At 43.2% G+C, this 24,026-nt stretch overlaps 2 protein-coding genes across 3 annotated transcripts in view; one reads left to right on the top strand and one right to left on the bottom strand.

Annotated features, from left to right (window-relative positions):
- LOC138371998 (E3 ubiquitin-protein ligase TRIM32-like) overlaps positions 1–22,317 on the top strand; it is a 43,594-nt gene extending 21,277 nt beyond the window's left edge. Inside the window, exons 3-6 of one of the 2 annotated variants that reach the window (XM_069337038.1) lie at positions 11,187–11,873; positions 14,313–14,459; positions 17,463–17,678; positions 17,795–22,317. In XM_069337038.1, coding sequence (XP_069193139.1) covers positions 11,187–11,873; positions 14,313–14,459; positions 17,463–17,678; positions 17,795–18,307 — 1,563 coding nt within the window. In that variant the 3' untranslated portion in view covers positions 18,308–22,317. The remainder of the gene's footprint in view (positions 1–11,186; positions 11,874–14,312; positions 14,460–17,462; positions 17,679–17,794) is intronic. The other variant, XM_069337039.1, reaches the window with a different exon arrangement.
- Positions 1–24,026, bottom strand: part of LOC123752090 (tripartite motif-containing protein 5-like) — a 548,342-nt gene that overhangs the window by 325,847 nt on the left and 198,469 nt on the right. The gene's annotated exons all lie outside the window — the stretch shown is intronic.

The raw sequence follows: 24,026 nt of genomic DNA, 5'->3' as shown, positions 1-24,026 counted from the left end.
ATGGGCAACACATATGTATATGGGTATATATAGTGTAAGAACAGCAACAGGAGAATGTTGAGAGGAGCTATTTTGGTGAGGGAGGTGACGTAATCGTAGCGTCATCTGCTGTGTGATTTTTCATGCAGTGTATAGTGGCCACTGTACTGTTTGGACACAATATCGGCTTACTTGCATAGTTCTGGTAAATAAAACATGTAGATAGGTATATAGAACATGTGTAATAAGAACTATAACAATATGGTGGGAGGAGCAATGTTGGCGAGTAAGATGTTGGAGTGAGGGAGACTGGCTGGGTGTTGCTGCTCTCACTAGAGGTGTTCTGAATGTGTTCATGGCCAAATGCTCCTATTGGCCCATACGAGGCAGCTGCTGTTGGCCCATACAAGGCAGCTGCTGTTGGCCCATACGAGGCAGCTGCTGTTGGCCAATACGAGGCAGCTGCTATTGGCCCATACGAGACAGCTGCTATTGGCCCATACGAGGCAGCTGCTATTGGCCCATACAAGGCAGCTGCTGTTGGCCCATACGAGGCAGCTGCTATTGGCCCATAAGGGGCAGCTGCTATTGGCCCATATGGGGCAGCTGATATTGGCCCATACGAGGCAGCTGATATTGGCCCATACGAGGCAGCTGCTATTGGCCCATACGAAGCAGCTGCTACGCGGTGTTCTGAATGTGTTGATGGTGAATGTATATAGTGTGTGATAGTGTGTAAATAGATTGTATATATACACAAATTAGCATGATACATAGTAAATATGTGCTGCATATGTGTACACAAGTTTCATGCACGTAACACAGTGTCTACGGACAGTACGGATGTTGTACTGCGATATTATAGTGTACGTGTTCATTATACATTGGATTGGCACATAAAACAATGAAAATGTATTTGGAAAGGTGCGCAAAAAATGAACGAAAATATATTCGCGGCAACTCGCGCGCCCCGCCCCGAGCGCCCCACCGCCCCCGAGAGCTTACGGCATGGGCGCACGGGGAATAATGACGTCACGCCCCAACTTCCGGATCCCATAGCAGCCAAAGTAAGTACAATTTCGACTTTTTTTTTACATACCCATACTGAGGGAAGGGTTTTTGACACTTTAAAAAGAAAAAATAATTTTTTCCAGAGAATTTATTTCCTGCGCACTGCGGGGGTGTCACATTTGGAGGCAACGCAGTTAAGGGGTTAAGGGGTTATCCCTCTGAAATGCCAATAGCGTATAATTTTGCTCCATCAGGGGTGCGCATAACACCTTAACCACTGCACTGTGCCAAACGACAAATGCCATTCGCCAATTACTGCACCAACTGACAAAATTATTTTTTATTTCTTCGTACACAGTCGAAGTGCGCTCGCGGTAGGTTGGGTACAAAATGGACTCTTAGGACCTCCAGTGAGAGGCAGCCATCTTGGAAAAAATTCCCAGAATGTCCTAGGGCTGCTGGCTGGGTTAGTACTGAGTGAGCAACAATGAGTGGCACATGCGCCTCTGGCTCCCAAACACCTGTCCAATGCGGTGTTGACTTGGGTACAAGATGGATTCCTGAGGTGTTTGCCAGATTGAAAAAAATTCCCAGCATTCCCCACAGTCATGGGTAGGCTCATATTCAAGGTAGCAACCATGTCGTATTCATCCATATCGAGCTCCCAGCCCTAGTCGGCCATGTTTTTAAGAAGGCATATTGCTTGAAGATGAACATGCCAGTGATTTTGATAACCCAAATCTGGAAAAAGACATAACACAGGTATCTGCTACTAGTGATATGGATATTGAAGTGAACGATGTGGAGAGTGTGTACAGTACACAGCTCTCACAGCCCTGTCATGCCGGACTAGGTCATCACCATCAGTGGAACAACACAAATGAATTTTTGTATGTTCCACTGAACATTTAGTGCCAAATGCAATTCATTTATACCAGGGGTCTCCAAACTTTTCAATGTAAGGGCCACATTTTATATTTCCCATATTTATGCGGGCCGGAGGAATAAAAAATGAAAAAAAACAAAAAAAAATCAGTGCCAGTAATTTAATTTCCTCAAATATTAAAGTATAAACATGGAAAAATTAAAACATATCTTTTTGGAAAAAATCAGGGTAAACTAAATAGATTCCTGCCTTTAGTTTTATGCAACCAAATTAGTGTGACGAATGATACTGTCGTTTTGACTTCAAAATTTCATTAAAATCAGGTTCCAGATTAGATGAGCCAATTGTAAGAATTGATTTCAAGTGATCATCAGACAAATTTGCTCGATAGTTAGATTTCACATACTTCATTTTGGAAAAAGTTTGTTCACACAAGTATGTTGAACCAAAAATGGACACAGAACTACAAGCAAACTTTATCAAATTTGGAAACTGATCTGGCTGCAGGCATTTATATAACTCAATCAGATTTCCTTCTCTATACTTATCTTTCAGTCTGTCATCTGCCTGGAGATCAATAATTTCCATTTGAAATTGAGTTGGAAGATTTTCAGCATTGCAGTCAAATGGATTATGAAAGAGCCTGATTTCATTTGCTTTGGCATCAAGGTCAGCAAATCGCTTCTGAAACTGTTTTTTCAAATCTGAAATTTTTTCATTTGCAAATGAAAAAGGAAATTCAACTTTACTTTCTGCATGAAATTTTTCACAACATGGAAAATGAGCAAAATTCTTAACCTTCACCTGGCCTTCAAGTAGCGCAAGTTTTGCTCTGAATGCCTTGACATGAACAAAGTAGTCACTGATCAAATTTGTTTTGCCTTGCAATTTCAGATTCAAGTTATTCATATGACCTGTCATATCTGCAAAATATGCCAATTACCAAATCCATTCACATTCTGATAATAATGGCTGAGGTTTATTTTTCTCTGTGAGAAATAAATCAATTTCTAATCTGAGCTCAAAGAAATGCAGCAAAACCTTTCCACAACTAAGCCATCTAACTGCTGTATAATAAGGCAAGTTAACAAACTCCGCATCAATTTCTTTCAAGAAATCACGGAACTGGCGATGGTTGAGTGCATGAGATCTAATGAAATTAACCACAGAAATAACAGGTTTCATGACACAAGACATATCAACATATTTTAGGCACAATGCTTGTTGATGGATAAGGCAATGCAGAAAAATGGGTTTTGAGAATCCTCCAACCTCACAAGCTGTTGTAATTTGCCCAACCAAACCCTTCTTTGTCCCAGACATATTCTTTCCTCCATCAATTGTCACACACTGCACTTGTTTCCATTCCAGGTTATATTCTGTCATAGTTTTACTTACTTCATTGAAAATGTCCTCTCCAGTTGTTGTGGTGTGCATGCTGCGAACTGATGCTAATTCTTGGCTCACATTAAATTCACTATCAACACCACGAATGAATACTAAGAGCTGAGAAGTATCACACACATCAGTTGATTCATCCAACGCAAGAGAATACCAACAAAATCTTTTTGTTTTTTCCTTTATTTGCCGAATTATGTCGCCTCCTAAATCTTCAATTCTACGAGCAACAGTATTTGACCCAAGACTTATCATTTTGAAGAGGTTTACTTTTTCTGGACATACCTCTCCTGCTGCTTCCACTATACACTCTTTTATGATACTACCATCAGTGAAAGGTTTTCCTTTTTTAGCCAACACATTGGCAACTTTGTAACTGGCTCTAGTTGAATTTTCATTTTCAGATTTTTTCTTACTGAAAACAGCTTGTTGAGAATGCAGACTGTGCTGAAATGATTCAAACTTTTTAGTGCGTTCTGCTCCTGTGATGTGAGAATAACTTGAGCCATGTTTAGATTCATAGTGCCGACGAATATTGTATTCCTTCAGAACAGCAACACTGTCTCTACATATTATGCATAAAGCTTTATCATTTGCTATCACAAAAAAGTACTTTATCTTCCATTCGTCATTGAACCGACGGCACTCACTGTCCACTTTTCTTTTCTTTATCTTTTCCATATCTGAAAACATAAGGGTAAAATAAATGAAATAAATTCTACTGGAAAAAAACAGCTTGTATGTGGTGTTAAAAAGCATAGCATATTATTATAAAGTGGTAAATATTATGGCAACAGCTTTCGTTGATAAACTTAATGGTTACCATTTTAACTATTTTAAACATGCAATATTTTTGGCTACAATAGTATTATTGCTATTTTGTATAACTAAGATAAAGGCATTGTCAAAGTACAGAGAAAAGAATATTGTACAGTGTTTGTGCTCCCTGAAACGGAAGCAGCGAAGCCCCACTCGCCCTCCATCCCCACAATATACAGTTATACACAACTGATTGGTTGTAATGCACAACACATACCTACCAGTATTAGTATCTGTGCGTCACACTATCGAGAGAGAGGAAAACTGACTCGGGTTGAGCGCCACCAGTCAGCAGCCCCAGCTTTGAATAATTCTGCGATGCCATTCGTACGATAATTATTTTTTCAAGGCCACCACACAGGGATTTGTTTGGAGGGCCGGATGAAATTATGTGGCGGGCCGGATGTGGCCCGCGGGCCATAGTTTGGAGACCCCTGATTTATACCATCCGGGAATTCGTTAGAGCGGGGTCTGTTAGAGTGATGATGCACTGTATTTGAAAAGAAAAAATGCAAGAATAGAGAAGTGATTGCAAATATTATTCAGCAGATATGTAAGTAATAAAATTTAGCAGATACTGTATATAAGTAATAAAATTTACCAGATATAAAAGTAAATATAATAAAGAACAGAAGAGTGGGAAATTAGATAATTAATCAATTAAGATTTCTAGAGTAAACAAACTGAGATTCAAATAATTAATCAAATGGAATACAAATAATTAGCTAAGTTAAGAATTACATTAATATTGTAATACAGTGATACCTCGGTTTAAGAGTTTAATCCGTTCCTGGAGACAGCTCGTAACCCGAAGCTAATTTCCCCATAAGAAATAATGGGAAATGAATTAATCCGTTCCAGACTACCCAAAAACCTCACTTCAAACTAAATTTTATACTTAATTCAACTAAATCTACACTACAAACCCTCTGAAATACAAATAGCGTATAATTTTGCTCAATCAGGGGTGCGCATAACACCTTAACCACTGCACTGTGCCAAGCGACAAATGCCATTCGCCAATTACTGCACCAACTGACAAAAGTATTTTTTGTTCAGGTTATTACTTACCATTGGTGATGAATGCTGTAGGTGTATGGACGATGGTGAGGAGGGGAGAGGAGGAGAGGAGTTACTGTTTGGAAGAAGAGTCCCCTTCCATTATAACATCAGGCAGTGAGGACCTCTCAGGGGTGCATTCTCTGGCACATTTTGCCTGCATAACACTAGGTCCTGGTTGTGACTCACTGCTCGATGTTCTCACAACATATCTGTCCATGGAAGCTTGTTTTTCCCCATCTGCGCAAGATGTCTCTGTAGTGAGGCATCTCATTGTCATTGAAAAGATTAAGGCAACGGCCTGCTACAGCTTTCTCTGGGTGAATCTTTTCAATAAAAGTTTGAATCTCTTCCCACATCTGACACACCTTAATTTCTGCAGAAGGGACACTCGCTATTGCCTCATCCTCCTCCACTGGAGAATCATCAGCTCGGTCGTCTTGCTATTCCTTTTGAAGGGCTTGGAGTTCTTCGGTGGTCAGTTCTTCGTTGTGTTCTTCCACCAACTCCTCCACATCACCATCCAATTCCAAGCCCATTTGCCGGCCCAGAGTAACAATTTCCTCAACAATAGGCACATCATTTACAGGCTCAAACCCCTCAAAGTCTTGTTCTGTCACACATTCAGGCCACAATTTTTTCCAGCCAGAGATCATAGTTCTTTGAGTCACTTCTTGCTAGGCTTTGTCAACGAGTTTTAAAGCACTACAAATGTTAAAATGGTGTTTCCAGAACTCTTTGAGGGTGAGGTTTGTGGCTTCAGTCACTTCAAAACATTTCCGGAAAAGTGCCCTTTCATAAAGTTTCTTAAAATTCGCTATGATTTTCTGGTCCAAAGGCTGAATTAGAGGAGTGGTGTTAGGCGGAAGGAACTTTACTGTGAGAAATTTATTGTATCTGGGCAACAAATCATCTTCCAAGCCTGGAGGATGAGCAGGAGCATTGTCGGGGAGAAGCAGGGCCTTGAGTGGCAAATGTTTCTCCTGCAGATATTTTTCTATGGCAGGGCACACCACTTCATTCACCCACAACATAAAAAAAATCCTTGTCACCCATGTCTTATTATTAGCCTTCCACATCACACACATTTGGGTTTTCTGCACTTCATACTGTTCGAAAACCCTCGGATTTTCAGAATGATACACTAGCAAGGGTTTAATTTTCAAATCGCCACTCGCATTTGAACACAGCACAAGCGTAAACCTATCTTTCATAGGCTTGTGTCCAGGCAATACTTTTTCCTCCTTGGTAATGTATGTCCTCTTAGGCAATCTTTTAAAGAACAGTCCTGTTTCATCACAATTAAACACCTGTTGTGGTAGGTAACCCTCAGCCTCTGCAAACTCCTTAAATTCTTCAATAAATTTCTCGGCGGCTGGTTTGTCTGAGCTGGCAGCCTCCCCATGCCTCACAACACTATGAATACCGCTTCTTTTTCTAAATTTCTCAAACCATCCCCTGCTTGCCTTAAAGTCTCTTTCTGCACTCGTTCCAGGGGTTTTCTTTACAAGTTCTTCGTGCAATACTCTGGCTTTCTCACAAATGATGGCCTCCGAAACACTATCACCCTTAAACTCCTTGTTGTGTATCCAAATTAATAACAACTTTTCCACTTCCTCAAGTATTTGTGGTCTTTGTTTCGTGATTGTTGATACTCCTTTTGCCACTTTGACACTCATAATGTCCTTTTTCTTGGAAAGTATAGTGCATATCGTTGACGTGGATTTGTTGTAATGCCTACAAAGTTCAACAACACGTGCACCATTTTCATGCTTCCGAATGATCTCTTGCTTTTCCTCTATTGTCATCCTCACATGCGATTTCTTGCCTTGAACCTTACCACTGGCTTTCTTGGGACCCATTGCGATGTATATTATAACACATTTTATGCTCAAATAGCAAAAACTCCGAAAATAAATGGTAAATCCTTGTGAAGAATTCAGGTGGGATAGTCACTGGGTGCTAGGCACTGGCAAACTGAGTGGCAATCGCCGAGCCACCACATGCTAGGTCGGCCCGTATGCGTATCAACAAACTCGTATCCTGAGGCAACCCTCGTAACCCGATGCAAATTTTCCGAGCAATTCCTGCTCGTAACCCGAAAAACTCGTAACCAGGGACGCTCGTAAGCTGAAGTACCACTGTACATGAATATTATATGGTAATAATACAAGATGGGCAAAGATATGCAATATAAACAGGTAATACACAGGCAAAAAAAAAAAGAGAGAACAAAGTGAGAATTAGACAATTAGATTAAGATTATGAATAAATAAATGGATTCAGATTCAAATTAATTAATAAAAAAGGAAACATAATTAATCAAATTAAAAATTCAGTAATCTCTTAAGATTGTAATACAGTAATATCATATGGTAATAAGACAAGTTGGATAAGGGTATGCAATAGAAACAAACACATATCGCCTGGAAACACTGATGTACTTAAAGCTTAAGAATCCATTAACAATACTGGAATATTAGACAACAAACAAGACTAGTAGCTAATATTATTGGGCAGATATATAAGTGAGAAATTAAATTATTAATTTTTAATTCACAAAGTAATGAATTAAAGATTCAGATAATTTGACAAATTAAGAGTTCAAGGTTTATTACATTTTGGGAAATTGAAGTGTTAGTATCAACAGATAAATGGGTAAGTTGCAAATATTGTAAGGTAAGAATCTGATAACTAGACAAATTAAGCATTCAAAAAATTATTACATTTTATAAAATTGAAATCTTTGTAGTAATAGTTATAAGAGGGTAAATTATATGTATTTAAAGCCATTGATATAAAAAAGAAGCATTTAGTAATTAATATATATATATAAAAAACAAAATTTAAATATGGTTAGGCTAGGTAAGGCCTGATCACTCATGTGTTACTCTCAACAATGATATTAGAAGTTCACTGACTTCCAGTTATGTCACAATCAACAAAGAAAACCAGTAATTGTTGGACACTTTTGATTTCATGTCTTTTGCTGTTCTTTCTTAGCAATAATCGTTCCATTCCTGGTGTAGCACTGCTTGATAAGATTTGGGTTTTGTTTGTGAATATGATGCAGTCTGTAGAGGAGGATCAACGCTGCTGGTAAGGCACTCATTAATATAATATGATGCAGTCTGTAGAGGAGGATCAACGCTGCTTGGTAAGGTATTCATTAGTATCAAGATTGGTTTTATATTTGTAGCTGATTGAATGAGGTTTTACTTATCATTGGGATAAGCTAGTTTAGTGAGCATCTGCCTGGTGCTGTGGTGATTGTTTTTATCTATTCTGATAGATTTAATAGTACAGTATCATTAAAGTTTATCTCTGATGTAATCAGTTGATGGGTTACACTCGAACAGTTTTGAACTTCTTGTTCTTCAGGCAGTTCAGTAGAGCTGATGATGAGCAAATCATGGAGTTTTTGTTAATACTGTTGTCTGGAGAACCTGAAACACTTATAAATTCAGTACTACCTACCTGACTACACATGTTGTATTGCATATTAATGGGTTATAAGCCAGTCCAAACATGGTATAAGTATGGAATACTATAACTCTCATACTGGGTGGGGTGGATATTATGAGGGACTGGTGGCTCATAACAGTTGTCACTAACCTGTGTTGGTGAGTGTATTAATAATTATCACTTTCATGCTCCGATGTCGCTTTCCGGTGACATCAGTTTTTCTCCTGGGCTGTCTCGGATGACGCGGTCTGAAATCTTCCATTAAAATATGTATTAAAAATTAAAATTTTAACTGATCAATCTGGGTGCGGTTTCAAAATGAGCACCTTTAGATTGCACACAATTTGATGCCAAAATGATAGACGTCACATGAAAATTGATGTCAAAACACTGGAAAGATATAAATAATTATGTGGTGATAAGCGTCAAAAAGTGTCCAAAAGTTAAAATATTTGTTAAAATTCTATTTATTGTTTTATTATTATGGGGCTAGTTTTAAAATATGTGCCTTTAGATTATGCACAATTTGATACCAAAATGAAAGACGTAACACAAAAATTGATGTCAGATCACTGGAAAAAATAGTTAGTATTCTAGTATTTCTTTTGTTTTTGGCTATGATGAATTGTTCTAAAATTAATGGTAATTACTGTACTGTAGTGTATAGGCCGCTCCACATCCCCCTTATCCCCCCAGGTGGTCCCTCCCAACGCTCCCCTCTCTCCTGACACAACCCACCCACCCCACCCCCTCCTACACCATGCGCCTCGAGCCACAGCCATACGGGATTAATACGGTACGGCCCGCGGCCTGACTTTCATATCCGGACAATTCACTCCTTGTCTGGCTGACTGTCCGGATATTGCAACATCGGCAGCAAGTTAACCGGCCCAGATTTTTATCCGGACAAACACCTGATTTTCCGGCTCCTATGGACATTTTGGCCTGATATTGAGATAACTTTATCCATTCACGATTTTGGCCGTATAAGGGCATTTTCAGGATATTCAAATCCCGGATAATCAAGTGCATACAGTAATTATTTTGTGTGACATGGCGTTGGAATTGAGCTGTGTTTTTATCATACCATAAATTTTGTGAGTATAGATTGTTGTTTTTTTCATTTTGTTTTTTTAACTGTTTTTCTTATATTTCAGTGATGGGAACATCAGATCATTTGATGTTCCTAATTTTCTAATGGGAACATCAAATCATTTGGGAATGCATGGGACGAGGGAGTGGGGAATGGTGGGGAAGACGAGGGGACGGGAGTGGGGGGATGGTGGGGACGAGGGAACCGGGGAATGGAGAATGGTGGGGAGGACAAGGGGACAGGGGAGTGGGTGATGATGAAGAGGATGAGGAGACGGGGGAGGGGGTAATGGTAGGGAGGTTGAGTTGACGGGGGAGTGAGAGATGGTGTGGAGGACGAGGGGATGGTGGAGTGGGGAATGGTTAGGAGGAGATGAGGGGGAGGACTAGGGGTCGGGGAAGTGGGGAATGGTTGAGGGGAAGTGGGAGTGAGGAATGGTTGGGAGGATGAGGGGACTGGGGAATGGTGGGGAGGACTGGGAGACAGGGGAAGGTTGCTGTGGCTCAACAACACACATGCGTTGTTGAGCCACAACAACGCGTGGCCAAGTACAGCTAGTAAGGAATAATGTATATTGGATTAATCAGTTCCAAACCACAAAAATAAATACTGTATAGTTATACAATAATTAAATGGAATAAATGCTAACACACTACACTTTACCTGTACTTCGGAGAGTTGATGGCATATGTGGAAACTAGTGAGGCAGAGGAAGAGAGATGTTCTTTGGCAGGGGAGTTCCCTAACATTAAAACTTCTGGAAGTTGTGCTTCTGATGTTCTTTCTCTTTCTCTTTTCTGTCTTTTTCTGTTTCCCTCATTACACTCACTGAATGTTTTCCTTACAAGAAACTTGTCCAAGGATGATTGTTTTTGCCTGTGTATTAAAATGTTTTTAAAGTGAGACATAGCATTGTCATTCAACAGATTTGTAACATAGTTTGTCAAGGTGATAATTTCAAGAAAAGGTTGGCACTTTCCCTCATTTTGCGCACATTTCTTTTAATAGAGAACTAGATTTAGGCATATCAAACTCTGTAACAAGAGGTACTCAGGTACCACTCTCATATTTAGCTATGAGATCTTTCTTTATCTGTATCGTGATTCTAACCATTTTTCTTTTCGATTGGCTCATATCACAAACTTTCATAGGTGACTTATTTACAATATGAATATAAAAAATATCCAAGAGAAAAGTGTAGTAGGTTGTGCACTGAACAACCACTGCTATGGTGAAACTGATGCATCAGGGATGCGTGTTTACATCTGAATGCCAAGCAAACAGATGGATACCGAACATGAACACAGCATCTGAATACCGAAAAGTGCAAATTATGAGCAGTACAAATACCGAGGCTCATCTGTAAAAAGAAATTATGTAAATATTATGTAATTTGTGTTTGTAAATACAGTACAGTATTGTATTATTACTTTTGTTGTAAATTCTTCTAGCTTAACCAAATATTTTTTTCCACAGGATAACAACCCAGAGGAATGTTCAGTGTGTTTTAACAATTATGATGACAATCAGCTACGGCCTCGCACACTGCCTTGCGGACACACATTCTGCTCCCAATGTATTAACAATGCTATTAAGAATGGGCAGCTGACCTGCCCCAGCTGCCATGCCCAGCATGCTGCCACAGCTGCTACTCAGTTCCCAATTAATTATGGTATGGAGGCCCTTATCAGAAAACTAAAAGGTATTGAGGTTGTACCAGGAAAACCCATTAAAGCTCCTGCAAGAGGAATCAGCAAGAAGTTACATTCCCTGGTGCAGGAGCAGAAGAGCATCAGCAGCAGCCTCATTACCAGCTGTGAAGAGGTACTGTCCCAGCTGGGGGAGTATCGGGGGCAGCTGGGGGACTGGAAGACTCAACACCTCCAGCTCCAGGACAGACTCTATGCTCTGGTAGAGCAGAACAAGTCAGCAATGAAGCTCTTGGAACTGGAGGATACCAGTGTGGTGGATATGACAACACAAGGAGAGGAAGGGAAGACTCAGCTGCAGGCCATGTTGGGGAGCCTCGACACAGTCAACACAGCACAGGAAGTATTCATGACCATCAATGAAGTTGACCAATGCAACATGGAGGTAGAAAATTGGCTCCAGAAGTGCCAGGAACTCTTCCCAGATGTCAAGACTGTCCACACCTCAGTGAAGGTACGCTGCTGAAGGTCACATTGTTCTCACCCAACTGAGTGTAGTATTGCCTCTATATAAACATTTTTGACATGGAGACACATCAAGATGAGAGTAGACTTTATATATAGGAAACTTTTTGCTCTAACACCTAAAACATTTTTATTAATAAAGTCAACTGTCATCTTGGTGTTTCTCTACACTGTGGTCAGTGTAGAGAACTTTACTTAGAGCCTGATGCTTCATTATAGTCCAGTTACTTTACTCAGAGTCTGATGCTTCATTATAGTCCAGGTACTTTACTCAGAGCCTGGTGTTTCATTGTACTGCAGTTACTTTACTCAAAGCCTAATGTTTCATTATAGTCCAGTTACTTTACTCATAGCCTGATGTTTCATTATAATCCAGTTACTTTACTCAGAGCCTGATGTTTCATTATAGTCCAGTTACTTTACTCAGAGCCAGATGTTTCATTGTAGTGCAGTTACTTTACTTAGAGCCTGATGCTTCATTATAGTCCAGTTACTTTACTCAGAGCCTGATGCTTCATTATAGTCCAGTTACTTTACTCAGAGCCTGATGCTTCATTATAGTCCAGGTTCCACATTAACCCTCAAACCGCTAGGGGCCCAAATGGAATTCACACCCACAGGCGCAACAAAAAAAAATCCAAAAAAATCTTTCGTCTTACAGAAGTGTTCATTTTTGTTCCCTGATCACGGAAAAAAAAAAAATCATAGGTGGCATATTTTAGCCGCAATAGGGTAGGGAAGTGTGGCAAAAAAGGGGCGTTGGCAGAGCCTTCACCAGACGAGGTCTACTCCGCCCGAGCTGTCAGACGGCAGTTGCCACAAATATATTATTACCTAATTATTTCAATGTCTCTGATTTTTTCTTAGTTTTTTTGCAGTAATATTATTCCATACAGTGAATTGTAGTATATTTATATAATAAAATGTGTGAACCATCGCTGTACTCAAAATTATGGTGTGCATATTAGTGATTCAATTATTATGTTCATAAAAAAATAAACAAATAGTTTTGCTGTTGTTACACTATATACACAGGTTATATATAAGTATCTGCATGTTTTGTTCACCATAACGAACTACTAAGTTGGTCTTGTGAGTCAAAAAGCAACGAGGAGTGACCGCCAAACACCAGCGAGCCACTCGCTGCCACTCCCTCCCACTCCCTCCCTCAACACCACCAACACTCGCCCTCATTCTCCTCCCACAATACTGTTTTTGTATTTATTCACTATACACAGACGTTATATATACGTATTTACATGTTTTGTTCACCATAACTGTACATCTAAGCTTGTATGGTGAGTAAAGGCACAAAGACGTAGCTACTCACACAGTCAGCTGATCGGCGGCCGCCCTCAAGGCCAGATGCACTAATATTTCTCCTCCAACAATATTGTTTGTGGTGTTATTACGCTATATACACATATTATATATAAGTATCTACCTGTTTTATTCACCATACCTGTACAAATAAGCAGGTATGGTGCCCAAAGACCATAGTGGCCATCAGTTAACAATATGCCAAGTCGTGCAGACGACGCTCCTCCCTCACCAAAATGGCGGCTCCCAACCTATTCCTCTCGCTGTTATCTCACAATATACACACGTTATATATAAGTATCTACATTTGTGTTCACCATGGCGAACCACTAAGCTGGTATAGTGAGTGCAGTCAATAAATGGTGGCCATACACAGTCAGAAGACGACACCACAACCCTCCCTCCACAGTCTTACTCCTCCCTCCATGGAGCACAGCGCTAAATATCATCACAATCCTGCTATTTTCAGAATCCTGGTCAGTTTTATCACAGTCAGGGGGCTTCAGTAATACTATCACTGCTAAATAATAGCATGAACAAGCATATTATGGCATTTGTAGGCGATGCTGTGGTCACAAGCTGAACAGCGGTGCTGGGAGCTCGTGCTGCGTGCCCCAGCCTTGGTGGCTTGCTCAATACTGACACTGTAACACCCAAGAATGTTGGCCTGGATTTTTTTTCTAGGTGGCATCTGGCAACTATCGGTCATGGCTGTACTATTGCTGCCCCTATCCCAGGCGGGGCGTTTAAATTATAGTGCTAGACACGAAATCATATATAAATGATGTGCGCGGTTTCGGTTTTGTCACTGATATCATATATATATGATATGCGCGGTTTGAGGGTTAATGTTTGTGTTGGTAATGACAGGTGCAGGAGACCATCAGGGAGGCCCTGGAGATGATGGCCACAGAGACAGGTGCCACAGCTGACCCCGTACACCTGGGAGACTCAGCCTCTATCATTAATGTTTGTGTTGGTAATGACAGGTGCAGGAGACCATCAGGGAGGCCCTGGAGATGATGACCACAGAGACAGGTGCCACAGCTGACCCCGTACACCTGGGAGACTCAGCCTCCACCATTAATGTTTGTGTTGGTAATGACAGGTCCAGGAGACCATCAGGGAGGTTCTGGAGATGACGACCACGGAGACAGGTGCCACAGCTGACCCCGCACACCTGGGAGACTCAGCCTCCAGCATCATGAATAAAGTTCAGGAAATCACTGGAGAGATCCCCCAGAAGCAATTAACAGTAAGTTTTTTATTTTCTCTCATAGGTCATATCACAAGATATTGAGTTGCGTTTTGAGGAGAGGAAGCCTGTTCTTAGGTTTATTGGGGGTTCCCCAAGGTCAACTACTGACTTTCCTTAACGTACAATCTAAAATAGTTGTCTAACTCCTGGATAAATATATTCTGGTAGGTGAACAGGGTCATCAGGTGAAAGGAAACATCGGATCCATTTCTGGCCTGCATGGTGATTGAACCCGTGATCCTCTATTGAACCCGGGATCCTGGCCCCCCTCACAGAGGCGCAGAGAGCTGGTGACACTCCACCAACCTACCGGGAAAGCATCCAGAAAGACAGCGAACCACAGACCACTGCTGGGTTCCAAGAGACTGAAGCCTTGAAACTGCCAACAAACTCCTAAACAATACCAGCACCAACCCCCTGCCAGTAGAGGGGGGCTGGAGCTACAGGTCCAGCACCAACCCCCAGCCAGTAGAGGGGGGCTGGAGCTACAGGTCCAGCACCAACCCCATGCCAGTAGAGGAGGGCTGGAGCTACTGGTCCAGCATCAACCCCCCTGCCAGTAGAGGAGGGGCTGGAGCTACAGGTCCAGCACCAACCCCCAGCCAGTAGAGGGGGGCTGGAGCTACAGGTCCAGCACCAACCCCCTGCCAGTAGAGAGGGCCTGGAGCTACAGGTTCAGCACCAACCTCTTGTCAGTAGAGGGGGGGGGGCTGGAGTTACAGGTCCAGCACCAACCCCCTGCCAGTAAAGGAGGGATGGAACTACAGGTCCAACACCAACCCCCTGCCAGTAGAGAGGGCCTGGAGCTACAGGTTCAGCACCAACCTCTTGTCAGTAGAGGGGGGGGGGCTGGAGTTACAGGTCCAGCACCAACCCCCTGCCAGTAGAAAGGGCCTGGAGCTACAGGTTCAGCACCAACCTCTTGTCAGTAGAGGGGGGAGGGTGAAGCTACAGGTTCAGCACCAACCCCCTGTCAGTAGAGTGGGGGGGGAGCTGCAGGTCCTACACCATCCCCCTGCCAGTAGACGGGGGGGCTGGAGCTACAGGTCCAGTACCAGCCCCCTGCCATTAGATAAGGGCTGAAGCTATAGGTCCAGCACCAACCCCCCCTGCCACTAGAGGGGGGCTGGAACTACAGGTCCAGCACTAACCCCCCCGCCCCCCCCCCCCCCCACCCAACCAGTAGAGGGGGGCTGGAGCTACAGGCCCAGCACCAACCCCTTGCCATTAGAGAGGGTGGGAGCTACAGGTCCAGCACCAACCCCCTGCCAGTAGAGGGGGGCTGGAGCTACAGGTCCAGCACCAACCCCCTGCCAGGAGAAAGGGGGGCTGAAACTGCAGGTCCAGCTACACGTGTTATACCACCAAACAACATTGACCACAGGTGATAATGGGGCTGACACTGTCCACAGGTGATAATGGGGTTGACACTGTCCACAGGTGATAATGGAGCTAACACTGACCACAGGTGATAATGGGGCTGACACTGACCACAGGTGATAATGGGGCTGACACTGACCACAGGTGATAATGGGGCTGACTCTGTCCACAGATGATAATGGGGCTGACACTGACCACAAGTGATAATGGGGCTGACACTGACCACAGGTGATAATGGGGCTGACATTGACCACAGGTGTTAATGGGGCTGACATTGACTACAGGTGATAATGGGGCTGATACTATCCACAGGTGATAATGGGGTTCACACTGTCCACAGGTGATAATGGGGCTGATACTGTCGACAGGTGATAATGGGGCTGACACTGTCCACAGGTGATAATGGGGCTGACACTGTCCACAGGTGATAATAGGGCTGACACTGTCCACAGGTGATAATGGGGCTGACACTGACCACAGGTGATAATGGGGCTGACACTGCCCACAGGTGATAATGGGGCTGACACTGCCCACAAGTGATAATGGGGCTGACACTGTCCACAGGTGATAATGAGGGGACACTCTACAGGTGATAATGGGGCTGACACTGCCCACAGGTGATAATGGGGTTGACACTGCCCACAAGTGATAATGGGGCTGACACTGTCCACAGGTGATAATGAGGGGACACTCTACAGGTGATAATGGGGCTGACACTGTCTACAGGTGATAATGGGGCTGACACTGTCCACAGGTGATAATGGGGCTGACACTGACCACAGGTGATAATGGGGCTGACACTGACCACAGGTGATAATGGGGCTGACACTGACCACAGGTGATAATGGGGCTGACACTGACCACAGGTGATAATGGAGCTGACACTGTCCACAGGTGATAATGGGGCTGACACTGACCACAGGTGATAATGGGACTGACACTGACCACATGGGATAATGGGGCTGACACTGACCACATTTGATAATGGGGCTGACACTGTCCACAGGTAATAATGGGGCTGACACTATCCACAGGTGATAATGGGGCTGACACTGTCCACAGGTGATAATGGGGTTGACACTGTCCACAGGTGATAATGGGGGGACACTGTCTACAGGTGATAAAGGGGCTGACACTGTCCACAGGTGATAATGGGGCTGATACTGACCACATGTGATAATGGGGCTGACACTGACCACAGGTGATAATGGGGTTGACACTGTCTACAGGGGATAATGGGGCTGATACTGTCGACAGGTGATAATGGGGCTGACACTGACCACATGTGATAATGGGGCTGACACTGTCCACAGGTGATAATGGGGCTGACACTGTCCACAGGTGATAATGGGGCTGACACTGTCCACAGGTGATAATGGGGTTGACACTGTCCACAGGTGATAATGGGGGGGACACTGTCTACAGGTGATAAAGGGGCTGACACTGTCCACAGGTGATAATGGGGCTGATACTGACCACATGTGATAATGGGGCTGACACTGTCCACAGGTGATAATGGAGCTGACACTGTCCATAGGTGATAATGGGGCTGACACTAACCACAGGTCATAATGGGCTGACACTGACCACAGGTGATAATGGGGCTGACACTGTCCACAGGTTGAGGACCTCCGCAGGATGAGGGAGTCCGTCAAGAGGCTGGTGGAGGCTGGTCGTGTGGTGGCCGTCAAGAGGCTGGTGGAGGCTGGCAGGGTGATGGCTGTCCAGGAAGACCAAGATGGCCGCCGCTCCGCCAGGATAACTCTACAAGACGGACAGCTGTACCTCCACCCACTCCTGCGTCAGCCCTCGCCTGCCCACGCCCACACCCTCCAGGTCACTTTATTACACTCACTAGTCTTACTGACATTACTGACTTACTGAGTTTTGATAACTAATATGATAACATTTTGTTATACAGTTATTAGCATTCTTTATTTCATTTTCTGTAGGAGAGTGAGGTTGTGGGCGTGCTGGACCCCTCCTGCACCCTGGTGTTCCTTGACCTCGGGTGGGCGCGGTCAACAAGAGGGCGGGTCACCATCCGGCTGACCCCGGACACTCCGCTGGCCAGACAGTTTGTGTTGTTGTGTACGGGCCAGTGGGGCCACACCTACCGCAACACTAAACTGTTGCGGGTGTGTTACAAGGGTAAGCCGGGGGAGTGGGTGAAGGGCGGAGACTACGAGAGTAATGATGGTGAGGGAGGAGCCCCAATGCTACCCGACCTCCAGGGGCAGTACCGGAGGTCAGGTCAGGCAGGAGCTGTGCGGGCCTTGGGTGGGCCTAGGGGTCCCAGGTGTGCCCAGTTCGTCATCACCACCAGGGACCTCCAGGGTGGTGGCCAGTGGTCACGTGTCTTCGGTGATGTGGTGAGCGGCTTGGATGTGGTGAGGGCGGCAGTCAACCACAGTGACATTACGGAGGTGACTGTGGTGGACTGTGGTGTTGTGCTGCCACTCTAGTTCACTGTACCACCACCATCACTACTGTGGTGTAGTGCTGCCACTCTAGTTTACTGTACCATCACCATCACTACTGTGGTGTTGTGCTGCCACTCTAGTTCACTGTACCACCACCATCACTACTGTGGTGTTGTGCTGCCACTCTAGTTTACTGTACCATCACCATCACTACTGTGGTGTTGTGCTGCCACTCTAGTTCACTGTACCATCACCATCACTACTGTGGTGTTGTGCTGCCACTCTAGTTTACTGTACCATCACTATCACTACTGTGGTGTTGTGCTGCCACTCTAGTTCACTGTACCACCACCATCACTACTGTGGTGTTGTGCTGCCACTCTAGTTCACTGTACCATCACCATCACTACCGTGGTGTCGTGCTGCCACTCTAGTTTACTGTACCACCACTATCACTACTGTGGTGTTGTGCTGCCACTCTAGTTCACTGTACCATCACTACTGTGGTGTTGTGCTGCCATTCTAGTTCACTGTACCACCACCATCACTACTGTGGTGTTGTGCTGCCATTCTAGTTCACTGTACCATCACTACTGTGGTGTTGTGCTGCCATTCTAGTTCACTGTACCACCACCATCACTACTGTGGTGTTGTGCTGCCACTCTAGTTCACTGTACCACCACCATCACTACTGTGGTGTTGTGCTGCCATTCTAGTTCACTGTACCACCACCATCACTACTCTGGTGTTGTGCTGCCACTCTAGTTCACTGTACCACCACCACCATCATTACTGTGGTGTTGTGCTGCCACTCTAGTTCACTGTACCATCACCATCACTACTGTGGTGTGCTGCCACTCTAGTTCACTGTACCATCACCATCACTACTGTGGTGTTGTGCTGCCACTCTAGTTCACTGTACCGTCACCATCACTACCGTGGTGTTGTGCTGCCACTCTAGTTCACTGTACCACCACTATCACTACTGTGGTGTTGTGCTGCCACTCTAGTTCACTGTACCACCACCATCACTACTGTGGTGTTGTGCTGCCACTCTAGTTCACTGTACCACCACCATCACTACTGTGGTGTTGTGCTGCCACTCTAGTTCACTGTACCACCACCATCACTACTGTGGTGTTGTGCTGCCACTCTAGTTCACTGTACCACCACCACCACCATTACTGTGGTGTTGTGCTGCCACTCTAGTTCACTGTACCACCACCATCACTACTGTGGTGTTGTGCTGCCACTCTAGTTCACTGTACCACCACCATCACCATCACTTCTGCATCATTATGGACTGCATGTTTTGATGACAATGTAACTTAAGGACAGACCTTTATCACTATATCATCATAACTTCACTATCTTTGGTATTTAACACTTTGGTATTTATACTTTGGTATCATATACTTGACAATGACAGCTGTATCACCATCAATGCTATATCTTCTCAGTACTGTAACCTATCATTGCTGTATCACTATAGCTTCACTATCACCTCTATATATCACCATCACCTTAGTGCCCACACTTGGGGTCATATACTGACCATATTAAGTAACAAATTGTTGGTGTCACCATATGACAGCTGTTGTCACTGTTATGTCACCAACAGCTCACTATCACATAACACTGTCACTGCTACACCAACATCATTTCTCTTTCTCCGCATTATCACCTCACACTGATAGATTTCCTCCTTACATTCACTGTTATATCACTATCATTGCTACAGTACCACTACCGCACCATCACTACTATATCACCATCACTGTCATATCACCTCACTACCACTACTATACTACCATCACTTCACTATCACTGCTATTTCACTATCACTCGGGTGTGTTGTGATATTACCATACTGGAGCATGGTGTGTTGTGATATTACCATACTGGTCCATGGTGTGTTGTGATATTACCATACTGGACCATGGTGTGTTGTGATATTACCATACTGGAGCATGGTGTGTTGTGATATTACCATACTGGTCCATGGTGTGTTGTGATATTACCATACTGGACCATGGTGTGTTGTGATATTACCATACTGGAGCATGGTGTGTTGTGATATTACCATACTGGACCATGGTGTGTTGTGATATTACCATACTGGTCCATGGTGTGTTGTGATATTACCATACTGGACCATGGTGTGTTGTGATATTACCATACTGGACCATGGTGTGTTGTGATATTACCATACTGGTCCATGGTGTGTTGTGATATTACCATACTGGACCATGGTGTGTTGTGATATTACCATACTGGACCATGGTGTGTTGTGATATTACCATACTGGACCATGGTGTGTTGTGATATTACCATACTGGACCATGGTGTGTTGTGATATTACCATACTGGACCATGGTGTGTTGTGATATTACCATACTGGACCATGGTGTGTTGTGATATTACCATACTGGTCCATGGTGTGTTGTGATATTACCATACTGGACCATGGTGTGTTGTGATATTACCATACTGGTCCATGGTGTGTTGTAATATTACCATACTGGACCATGGTGTGTTGTGATATTACCATACTGGACCATGGTGTGTTGTAATATTACCATACTGGACCATGGTGTGTTGTGATATTACCATACTGGACCATGGTGTGTTGTGATATTACCATACTGGACCATGGTGTGTTGTGATATTACCATATGGGTGTGAGGTGGTGTTATGCCCACACATACACCAATATGATCATACTGTAGCTGGTGTATGATGTGCTCAAACTGTATAGTGATGTCTTGGCTGATTAGCCTAGTATCACGAATATTAATTTATGTAGTTATTCTTTTTTCAACAACACACTAGTATTAAATGTGTATTGCCAATGTATTCCACATATATATCTATGTATATTATATATCTGTACCATAAGTCCTTGCCATGTATTTGTGGATATATATTAGAAGTCTAGTGAATAGCAGTAGCCTAATGTCATCTAGCTTGAAAAACATCCGTATATGCTTATATTATGGAATGCTACATAATGCTGTATAGGAAATATTATGTGAGCTATGATGGAGAATGTATAAATTTAGGTCTCGGATGTATTACTGTCATGTATACTGTGTAATTTCCCTTTCATTATTGTTCATTGCATTGTTCTCTAACACTAAATTAGATTTTGGCATTGTGAGATGTATACCACATAGACATGCTTTTGATACAGATGTATATATTTACACTTTATATTGTATTCATGTATACTTATGTATAATGGCTGGCGGGCAGACGTCTTGAAATCCTCCCTTAACCCCTCCTCCCCTCTCCCGCCAGTGTTACCATGTCTTGCCAATATGAATTCTTTGTTCAAATATTTTTATATCATGATATAATCTTTAATGTACTGAATTATTGATATGTATTATTATGTAAGGTTGTGTATTATAGTCTTTATTTTGTTGATATATGAATTAGAAGTTCTTGATCGAGATATGTCTGTATATGAGCTTGAGATATTTGAAAGAGAGGAGTCAGCTGACTCATAGAGGTGGATACAGTGTCGCTCCCGGCCAGCATGGCTCTGGGCGGTCACTCTTTGATTTTCTCAGTCGAGCGGATGTGTTGCCGCTACGGTCCGGGTTTTGTGACCTTATTTGTGTCATTTGACTGCTAGGATATTTGTCATGTTGCAGTAATGTATACCATGGATCAATTCTACCATTGTGTATCCTTTATACCAGGTGATAGGTGCTGTTATATATCTTAGTGAGGTGGGTAGCTGAGGATCTTAAGTGATGCCATTGTGCTGTATATGATATTGATTTCTCATACCTCATTTGTTAATGGTTGTGACACCACCACCACCACCCTGTATTGGTTTTAGCAGCATAATAGGCGCCAGTGTCCCACTGCGCCACGATAGAGCCTGGCGTCAGCTAGTGCTGATTGTATGCAGTTTTGAGACCTGTTGATGATCATGCCCAGCTTTGAGAAGCTGGATAAATCACTGAGTGTGATTTTATAGATTGTATTCTTTTTTATGTTATGTTCATTTATGTTAATGCCCAGTAAACTGGTATATTTTTTGTTAGCCTTTCACTCCCCTAGATACTTATTGATATTTGGCAAGTCTATGTTTTCCATTGATCTCCTGACCATTGATCTCCACTGAAACCTGACCAGGATTTTCACACAATTCCTCCATGCACTCTGGTGGATTTTCACACAATCCCCCCTTGCACTCTGGCTGTTATCTAGGAATGTTCTACCTCTGACGCTCCTCTTTTAATACACAGAGTAATGACACTAACATGTGATTACCCCCCATGCACTGTGTCAGAGTGCATGGGGGGGGGGGGATTGTGTGAAAATCCTGGTCTGGCTTCAGTGGAAGCCTCAGGAAACCCTTGTGTGTTCATCAGAACTCCAGATTGCAGTCCTTTTCTATGTCATGGCCTGATTGTCTGGGGCATGAGCATGAAAATACCCACCACATAGGTTCGAATCCTCATCATGGCTCCTAAGGATTTTCTCACTAATTTAATTATTCCCATCCTAATTAGTAACAATATGTATTCGAGAAATAGTGATGGGCTGTAATTACTCTCGGTTCACTTCCACACCTGCAGAGGTAGGAAATAAACTCCTTAGTCAAAAATTAAAACATTTAATACAAATAAATGACGATGGCAAATATTGATATTAACTGAGGCTGGACCCACAACCCCTCAGTGTACTCTTCTTGAACTCTCTTCAACACTCCCGTTACACCATGTTACAAACATGTTGTTAATTATCTTGTATCACACGTGACTGTCTCCGCTGTAACTGAGGTGAACCTTTGGTCAAAACTGTACATACAACTAATGTGCTCATGTGCTCAATATCTTCACCACATAACCTTCACTTCCTGGCCAAAAATAGTTACCAATAAATCAACATATGGTCAAACACTCCACATAATGGACAACAATAAATGGGTACACTAACTTGCACATATATGTCTAATATTGGTAAGTCCCTTGACGATTGTTCATCAATAACATTCCCTGAGGTAATTAAGATCAGTCATTCTCGACACCAAGACAAAAGAATATTACATGCATGGAAAGGTATGAGCAGTTGGTCATAGGAGACACTGCTAACGACCCGTTGTTGAGTGCCTTAAACACTCCACTGGGATGTTGGGACAATGTTCACACTGATGCATCTGGCAGCGTGGCGCCTCCCTTGCTGGCTGAGACCCAGTAACAGTCTGGGCTTCACACTCTCCTCCAAATATATCAACCCAGCCTCTTGTTTACACACTGCTTTTGTAACTATGTGTACCTGTGTACTGCTGTGTAACTATGTGCACCTGTGTACTGCTGTGTAACTATGTGCACCTGTGTACTGCTGTGTAACTATGTGCACCTGTGTACTGCTGTGTAACTATGTGCACCTGTGTACTGCTGTGTAACTATGTGCACCTGTGTACTGCTGTGTAACTATGTGAACCTGTGTACTGCTGTGTAACTATGTGCACCTGTGTACTGCTGTGTAACTATGTGCACCTGTGTACTGCTGTGTAACTATGTGCACCTGTGTACTGCTGTGTAACTATGTGCACCTGTGTACTGCTGTGTAACTATGTGCACCTGTGTACTGCTGTGTAACTATGTGCACCTGTGTACTGCTGTGTAACTATGTGCACCTGTGTACTACTCTGTAACTATGTGCACCTGTGTACTGCTGTGTAACTATGTGCACCTGTGTACTGCTGTGTAACTATGTGCACCTGTGTACTGCTGTGTAA

Source organism: Procambarus clarkii, chromosome 37, assembly GCF_040958095.1.
Source record: "Procambarus clarkii isolate CNS0578487 chromosome 37, FALCON_Pclarkii_2.0, whole genome shotgun sequence".
NCBI lineage: Eukaryota > Metazoa > Arthropoda > Malacostraca > Decapoda > Cambaridae > Procambarus > Procambarus clarkii.
Note: the sequence above shows the minus strand (reverse complement) of the source record. Positions and strands in the feature narration are given on the sequence as shown.